The sequence below is a fragment of the Elephantulus edwardii genome, unplaced genomic scaffold, assembly GCF_000299155.1.
Source record: "Elephantulus edwardii isolate Elephantulus edwardi_28Jun2011 unplaced genomic scaffold, EleEdw1.0 scaffold00005, whole genome shotgun sequence".
Classification (NCBI taxonomy): Eukaryota; Metazoa; Chordata; class Mammalia; order Macroscelidea; family Macroscelididae; genus Elephantulus; species Elephantulus edwardii.
The window spans coordinates 29,776,627-29,786,003 of NW_006399755.1; the positions used below are offsets into that span (position 1 = coordinate 29,776,627).

Here is a 9,377-nt window from a genome sequence, read left to right on the forward strand (position 1 = left end):
ATCAATCCACCTCATAGAGGGTCTTCCCCTCCTGCGCTGTCCCTCCACTCTGCCCAGCATGATGTCCCTCTCCAAAGACCTGTCTCTCCTTACATATATCCAAAGTATGTCAGGTGAATAGATTACATAAAAATTTCCTTAAAAAAAAAACAACCCTTTAGAAGACTTGAAAACACTGAAACCTTTTTGTTGGAGCAGGTGGAAGAGCAGCAGACAATATCATAAAGCCATCTAATAAATCAAGGGGGAAAACTGATGATCATTACCATTAGGAAAAAAATTATCAAAATTTCCCAATAGCTATTAACAGATCTTGATTCATAAAAGCTATTAACAGCTTATTCTTCCATTTTAATACCTTCCGGTTTCAGACTCTATAGTTCTCTAAATTACGGATAACTAAAGTTATATAAAAGTCTTTTACATATATATAAAATAATCAACCAAAAAAAGCAAAGAGACTAAAATGATTGGGAGACGGTATTACATTATACCAAGGATATTAAGTCAGCTTCTCTCCTCCTCAATAATATAAATTATTAAATTTAAGAAGAAAAGAAAATTATTCTAACACCATGATTTATACAAGACTCTGCTTACTTTCAGAACTCTCTTCTACTTTGGAAGGTTCATCTTCTTGTACTGGCACACTGATGTCCTGAAAATTTTCTCTTCTTTCTGTTAAACTTTCACATTCCAAGCAACGAGTCCTTAATACCAGCTGACCCTGAAATAATTTCTCTACTAGATCAAAACCAATTTGCTCAACACCTGAAAAGAAAATAGGAAAAATATACATATATACAGACTAACTTTTCAGCATCCAAAGCATTTGTATTTTTAAATACACCTCCATTATCTTAGATTAATGTTACTCACTGCCACTGAGCTGGCTCCAAACTTAGAACAATATATATTTAAACACTCCATGATTCTACATAAACCAAAGATGTTATGGATTGGGCTATTATGATCAATGAGCCTTGACTGAGTTTTGGACCCTGCTAGGCCTTAGTCTGAAAGTTCCACTGAAGCCTGTTAAGCACCAAAGCAGTAGGCAAACTTCTAATGATGTGTGAGGTGCAGTGACTGGGACTTGAATTTGGAGCTCTGGCACAAGAGGGCTAAGAATTCTACATGAACAAAGACGAAAAATCATTATCCCAACAAATGGAGTAATGGGTGGTACTTAATTTACCTGCTACTTATGAAAGGTTGAAGTGGTTAGAATCCATCCAGAGGTACCTCAAAACAAAGGACCTTATCTTTAGGCCTACTTTAAAAAAATTCAGCTACCGAAAACTCATTACCAAGGGAGTTACTATGAGTCTGAATTATCCAATTGTCCAGTACAACTGGCTTAACTACCATTAAAAGATGTGTGTTCCTAACATTTAAACTCCTTTAGAATTTAAATTACATATACGCATCCTTTTTTTTTCTCTAAAAGAAGTCATAATTATGTTTTTATAGCTTCTTTCCTAAAGACAGCCCTGAAAGAATTTATTTTTGGTAAAGCCAAATTAATTAGTAGTATACTTTCCCTCTGGTGGCCTAGTTAGTGGTAACCAGAAGGCATGTAGTTTAAATTCACCAGCTGCTCTGCAAAAGGATGGGCAATCTCTTCTTTTGAGACTTACTGCCTCTGAAAACCCTGGAGAGTCAGTCAGCTGTGGGTCAGTTCTGACTTAACAGTACAGAACAACATTTCCCCTGAGATCTGCAGTATGGACAAAAAACCAGGTGGATTTCTAATTTAAGATTGTTATGCTAGTCTTTACACTAAATATTTTTCCTAAAAAAGAATTTAGGCCAAGTTGGACTTTCCAACCTCCTGTCACCAGCAGGACCCTCTTAAGGTATGTATAACCAAGTTCTCTAAAACTTTCACTAAATTGCTAACAACTTTAGTTATCTCCGATACTAAAGGCAACCAATTGGTTCCGACTTTTAGTGACTCCAGGTGTTTTCAGAGAGCCAGGGTGGAGAGGAGTATAGGGAGTTACACTTCAAACCCAGACATATGTCTCCACCAGAGGCTTTTTGGGAGAAAGGAGTCAACCCCCTCCTGTGTGATTTACAGCCTCTGAAAACAGCTATGAGTCATTCCCAACTTGACAGCAATGAGTTTCAAAAGAGCAAAAATGTCCTCCATACACTGCCTATGACCTTCTGAAAGTAGGTCAGGCCTTTCCTCTGAGTCATCTGTAGATGGATTCAAAGTGCCAACTAGTCACTTAACTGACTCACACAAAGACTCTTGGGGTAAAATATTTTTCAACTAAAATATACTCACCTTCCCTAGTTATGTTAAAATACTGTAACGTGTCAAAATCAATATTAAAATTTTTCTCTTCAAATAAAAATCATTATTATACCCATATGTTGTGCATACCCATCTAATGGTTCTACACATCAGTGTCTAATAACAAATAACACTGACCTTTGTTTATGGCCTTATCTTCATTTACATTAATGGGCTTAACATTACTCCCCGGAGAATCAAGTCCACAACCATTAACCTTTAAAGTGTTATCATTTTCACACTTCTCCACATCTTCTTCAAGATCATCTTCACTTTCTTTAAATTGTCCTTTGGATCCTTGGTTTGTTGCTATTTTCCCCAGACTACAGAATTTAGAAAGAATGCTAGGTTGCTTAGTTGCAGACTTTAACCAATTTATTTTAACTCTTGATTTCTTTTGTGAGGGCTTGGCACTCTCATTTTCACAAGTGTTCTTAGAACTTATTTTAGCAGGAATCTCTAACATATCACTTGTTGCTTTCCTTTTTGATCTAGTTTGTCTCTGGTTGTCTTCTACTGACTGGTATTCTTTGGATAGCTTAGCTTTTTTCTTGATGTTACTAAATTCAGTCTCACTTTTTCTTTTTGTATTCCCTTTTGGGATTTTTTCTTTATATTCTTCACAATGCCTCATATTGTCCATCTGTATGATGTTAGAATCATTACTGTCCTCTTTCTGATGAGGTTTTTCTTCTACCTCAGTAGATAATTCTGTCATATTTTTCACTTCTTCTTTTTTTAGAAGTTGGCATGTTTCTTGAATGTTCCCCAAAATACACTGTAATACTTCCTGTGCATCATGCTGTAGATATCCTTCATACATAGGGTTGAGTTCCCTATAATAAAAATGTTTTATATGTTGTAGTTTTGAGATAAAATAATAAATTCTTTCTATATAGAAATTAATTCACTTAAAGGTAACAAGTCATTTTTAAAATTAAAACATTCAGCTATCAATTTCAAACTTAACTGCATCAATCTGTAACTAACAATAAAAGCAAATTTTACTCCTTTTCATTATTACAACTACTTTGATATTCTAAATGCTACTATACATAATACATAGTTAACTTATTACAAACGTGTTTACCATGTACCAGATTTTAAACAAAATTCATTATGTGTATATAAATAAAAATATATACACACACACACACGCAACACGTGTATGATTCACAATGACCCCATGAGTTACTGTATTTGCACCAATATTTAAAGAGAACTGAAGGACAAACATGCACAAGATGATGGCTAGTTAAAAATGCACAGCCAGTCTCAGATCTACTTTTCATTGTCATCTTGTCTCTAAAAAAGTTACAGCAGTTTATTGCATCTACTATTGGATGACTTTTTAAGAGTTACTGAATAGTATGTTTTTGCACATGTCTGCTTTATACAGTTTTTTAACCAATAGTTCGCTTATAAGCAGCTATCTTAGGAAGCCCTGGTGGCTTAGTGGTAAGGAGTTGTGCTGCCAACCCAAAGGCATGAAGTTCAAATGCACCAGCTGCTCTGTGGGAGAAGATAAGCAGTGTCCTCACTTCTGTGCAATTACCTGCCTTTTAAAACCCACTGGAGGGTCAGCTAGGACTCGGAATGGTGCATAACAAGCAGCAGATATTACAATATTTGGAACTTAAATCTTTTGAGAAATCTCAATTGTTCTCTTCTGACCAGGTATCCTAAAGAACTGTGGTGGCCTAGTGGCAAAGAGCTAAACTGCCAACCCAAAGGCAGCCATTCTGAATCCATCAGTTGCTCCACAGGAGAAATTGGGCAATGTCCTGTTCAATTTATAGCTTCTGAAACCAGCTGGAAGGTCAGCCATGTTGGTACATAACAACACAAAATTCTTATTATCATTGTGGGGAAGATTACAACCCATCAACTACAAGATAGGGAGCAGTCTGCCATTATTAAACCCAATACTCTTCTACCCACAAAGTCCCATTAAAGAGAAATACTATACAGACAGTCCCATATAAACTTGCTCTCAGAAACATCCCCAGTTTGTAAAGCTTCTGAGCTAGAAAGGACTGTGCGCCTATAGCACTGGAGTCTTTTTTGCGCTTTAGAATCCTTAAAACTCTCTCTAGAGTACACAAATAAGCATATAAATTGAAATCCTAAAATTACATGTTATACCTGAGAGTGTTAAGCAGTCGCCTTGGCTGAGTAGCAAGTTCATCAATGTATTTCTCTGGATTTAAGAGAAAACTAGCCTGAAGCTGTTCCACTGAAATAATTAATGACTGTAAACTGCAGATTAATTCGTAACTTGCCAAAGAATCTTCCTTACAATTTCCCTGTCAAGAAAGAAGCACAGAAAACCATCTTCATTTATGAAACAATTGCATTCCCCCTTTCTTGGCTTGCTTAACTCAACATTAGCTTTTTGTAAATTAAACTGGTGGCTTAGTAGTAAAGGAACTGTGCTACCAACGCAAAGGTATATGGTTTAAACCAACCAGCTGCTCCACAGGAGAAGGTGGGCAATCTCCTACTGTGCAATTTACTTACTACCTCTGAAAAACTGAGAGTCAGCTATGGGTCGATACAGACTCAATGGTATACAACTATTAAGCAGCGTACACACTTTTTATGCCGATGACATGGATTTTGTAATTAAAATTTCTTTAAATATACTTTAAAAATGAAAGAACAGATTGTACACAGATGTTACAAATTGTGATTATACACAAATGATAAGTTTGGTTTATATTAGAGGACTGGTAAAAACTCTACAGAAGAGAATAATCCAGTAAGCTACCTTAAAAAGAATAATTAGGGAAAAAAAAGAATAATTTTATCTTTCTGACAACATAAACTCTAAGAAACTCAGTTGTAATAGAGAAATAATCTTATCATTTCCTTGCCCAAATCCCAAGTACCTAGAATTTTTTCATTTTCTAAAATAGTGAAATTTCCATGGCTTACTTTATACATTTCCCATTCTTACCTTCTCTTTTTGATTGGCTTCATCTTTCAGAGTTTCTTTCTTCCTTGAAATAATATTAAATAAGTGCTTCACTCCAGATTTAAAACCAGGACAAAAATACAGTACCTACAAAAAAAAAAAAAAAATATCGGACTAAATATTAATAAACAAGATACTTAAAAATATTTTTAAAAAAAACTAATATGCTTTATGTATAGCACTTTTAAGTGGACATTAAATTCTGAGATTTAAATGTCTCAAAATTGTTGGCTAGCACCACCATCCTACTGCCTAGGCAGATATTACTGAGACTTATATTCAACTAGATGACACTTAACCACTGCTAAGTTAAGACTAGTGTTGTTGTATTTGGAGGCATAGTCTACTTTGAACTCTTCATCAATTTTCTATACTTAGATAATCTGGGTTTGCTATGATGCTGAACCTTGTGCCACGGGGTATCAAATACCATAATGCTTTCCCCAATGTGGACAGGGTTTGGTGGAGCTCCTAGTTGTAAAACAGATTTGGAAGCAGGAGTGGCACTTCCTAAACCTCATGCATCTGGAAACTCTATGAACTTGGAGAAACAAAGATAGTTATGGAAAGGCATTAGGCCTTTCATAGAGTCACTATGAGTCGTACTCAACTCGATGGCAATCAACAACAGTTACACAGGCATCACAGAGTGTTCCAAAGGTTAAGATACCTTTAGTGCAACAACATATATGGATACAGGCAGAAAAAGTAAAAGTTTGGTATCTTTCACCTAACTGAATTCTATTCAGTTTTGCTATTCTACCTTTACTTATCATGCTTTTTCTCACACCTAAATTTGTTTGCTTAAATCATTATTTCAGTCCATTCTGGTTTATACACACGATGAGCTACAGACTCCAAACCTAATTTAACCTAAAGCCACTGTCACAATGACTTTATGCAACAGAGTAAAACTGCCCCATGGGGATTCTAAAGCTACAAAAACTTTTCGGGAAGCAGACTACCACACCTTTGTCATGAGGAGAGCCAGCTGTTATAAACCAGGGTCCCTTATACATAATAAAAATCCTCAAATAACCTTAAATTCTCAGAAACATTAACTGTATAGTAGTATTTCACAAAAATCTTATACTTAATAGTAGTATACAGAAACATTGCCAATTTACCTGAAGTATACTATTAAGATAACAAGTATTGCCAAGATTATTCAGTCCCACAAATGGTAGTAAGTTTTCTCTCTTCTCACAGTTTACAGGTGAGGACTGTGCTGCAGCAGGAACAACCTGATCACTATTAAGAGAAAAAAAAAAAAAAAAAAGACATAGTACCATTTCTTCCCTAGATTTAGTGTTTACCCAAAAGTTACTAGAAAGTATAGTGGTTTAGGTGATATTTTAAGAGAGAATGCCAGAGAGGCTGAAACATTGCTATACAATTAAGAGTTTTAAGAGCATTTTTTAAAACATCAATTATGTGCTCAAAAGTTTTCAAAACTACTCCATTAACAAGCTTTTGATCACATTTTACTGGTTGCTTTGAGTAGACTCCAACTCAGAGCTCTGAGTCAAGACTATATAGTGCTTTCAAGGGTTGCATTTTTAGAAGCAGATCAGCAGACTTTTGAAAATTTTACTTTACAAAATAGAAAAAGTGAACTGGCACCATGATTAAGTCAATGTCATATATTAATAAAACAGTTAAAATTTCAATAGACTGGCAAGTTGCCATTAAGCCAATTCAAAACTCATGGGAACTCTTGTGTGTTATAGTAGAAGTGTGTCCCACAGGGTTTTCAGTAGCTAAATTTTAGAAAATGACTTCCAGGCCTTTGTGAAGTAATTAAAAACGCAAATCTTTAAATTAGCAGTTGAGGGAGTTAATCATTTCCATTACCCAAAGGCTCTTAAAATTTGAAGAGAAATGTAGGAATAACGTGACAGGACATTATCTGAGACGGTACACAAAAGCCAGCATCTGTTAGTAAAGATTATGATGAAAGGAGTCTTAAACAGAATTACATATTGCCATTCCTCACTCAAAATTCACTGCTTAAATTTTTAATTACTTAAAAAAAAAAATTTTTAATTACTTCATTTTGGAAGTTCTAATGGCCTAGTAAAGTAGTTGTGCTACGGACCCACAGGCAGGCAGTTCAGGTCCATCAGCTGCTCCAAAGAAGACGGGCATTCAAAACAAAAAGAAGAAAAAAGAAAAAAAAAGATGGGCAGTCTCCTCCTATGCAGTTTAGAGCCTCTGAAAACCCACTGGAGGATCAGCTGTATATGTCAGTCCACTCTGATGGCCATGAGGGCTTTTATGAGTTTTAGTTCATTTTAACAAACAACAGGTCTTACTTATATTTTCCCCCTCCTTTGTATTTTTTTATTGCTGCTACTACACCAGCATCTCAAAATCTTCATAAGCATGAATGTTTGATTTTTAAAAAAATGCTCACATAAACTTCTAAAGTATTATTAGTAGTATATATCAGGAAATTATTCAGAGGGTTCTATTATATATTCTCCACACAGAATATGTCTATGTAAATACTATGTATATGACAAAACCTCAAAATCACTGGCATCAGATTGGAACTAACAACTGACCCTCCAGTGGGTTTATGGAAGCTGTAAATGTCACAAGAGGAGACTTCTTGTTATTTTCTAACAGCTACAGGTGGATTCCAACTGCCAATGGCACCTCATTTAGGTTAGCAGTGCAGCTCACCACATACATGGCCACTAGAGTCCCCTTATAACGTGCCTGGGAAAATGTTCAAGGGATGTATTCTTTTTAAAAAAATAGGATCTCTATGAAATGGAGCATCAAGTACAGTAACTACTGATGGAATTAAGTGGACATCAAGTACAGTAACTACTGAAGGAATTAAGTATTTTTTACTGTTCTATTTTTTCCTGAAAAATTTATTTGTATCAAAAACACTTCCTCTTTTTAAGGGTACTTTAAATATAATTACATGTTTACATATCAAGTTTACAACCTAAGGTCTTTCTTAAGTCGTAAAAAAAAATCAGCTAATTTACCTTTACACAAATGTGTTACAGTACATTTATCATGTTAAACTATAAAAAATTTAATTTTATTCAAGATATATTTTCTAAGTCTAACTGGCTGAACAGAATGAAATGAGTTGATACTATAAATTAATCCCCCCTAAGAACCACTGGTTTTATTTCTGTTCCTACTACATAGTGCAAAACTTGCCTAAATAGTGTCTATCTCCCCCTCCCCGACTATCATACACAGCAGATGCTTAGAATGTCTGATATGTCAACCCATGTACTCTGCTTCACTGATGTGGAGATTTTTCAAAGTACGGAAATATATTTCAATATGATACATACATTTCAGATCCACTATATTCGGCAACTTTCTCCTCATTTTCTTGAGCTTCTGTGAAATCCAAGGCTCTCTTCGTTTCCTTTTTTTGAAAAAACTTCAAAGAGAGTCGATTTTTCTTTGAGGGACTACCTTTCGAAAGTCCATTATTTTCACTAGGTATGACACCGGGCATTTTTTCTTCAAATCCAGAGAAGATGACAAGAATTAAATTAAACGTAAGCAGAAATCACCAATTATATCTGTTAAACACAGAAAACGTTTCATTAATTTTCATTTATCTGTTGTAGGCAACAAAATGATCAATTCTGAAAACATATAAAGATATTAATTAGAACTTCCTATTGAAAACTTAGCATGCTACACTAATAACCAAGGAATTTTATCAGCCTGCTATTTAAATGCCATATCACAATATAATGCACTTCTTTGTTGTTGTGTGGGAACTGACCCATAGCTTACCTTCCAGAGGTTTTCAGAGGCAGTTAATCACAAGGGAAGAGATTGCCCTTCTTTGTTACATGGTGCAGATGGTGTATTAGAACCCTGTGCCTTTGGGATTGCAGCAGAGTGTCTTACCACTAGGCCAAGAGAATGAAAATTGTATTATTAAAGGGAGCTTTGGTAGCCTAGTAGGTGAAAGTTGTGCTATAAACCCAAAGGCAAGTGGTTCTAATCCACCAGCAGATCATGGGGGAGATAAGATGGGCAACTGCCTCCAATATAATCTGATGGAGGGTCAGATAGGAATAGGCTCTAACTAGAAAGCAAAGA

At 35.3% G+C, this 9,377-nt stretch overlaps 1 protein-coding gene across 1 annotated transcript in view; it reads right to left on the reverse strand.

The window, feature by feature from the left end:
* USP1 (ubiquitin specific peptidase 1) overlaps positions 1–9,377 on the reverse strand; it is a gene marked incomplete at its 3' end in the record, with an annotated part of 15,839 nt that overhangs the window by 3,541 nt on the left and 2,921 nt on the right. Inside the window, exons 2-7 of the mRNA XM_006879848.1 lie at positions 8,609–8,845; positions 6,410–6,533; positions 5,265–5,369; positions 4,451–4,611; positions 2,444–3,141; positions 601–771 (exon numbers count right to left, since the gene is read on the reverse strand). Coding sequence (XP_006879910.1) covers positions 601–771; positions 2,444–3,141; positions 4,451–4,611; positions 5,265–5,369; positions 6,410–6,533; positions 8,609–8,778 — 1,429 coding nt within the window. The remainder of the gene's footprint in view (positions 1–600; positions 772–2,443; positions 3,142–4,450; positions 4,612–5,264; positions 5,370–6,409; positions 6,534–8,608; positions 8,846–9,377) is intronic.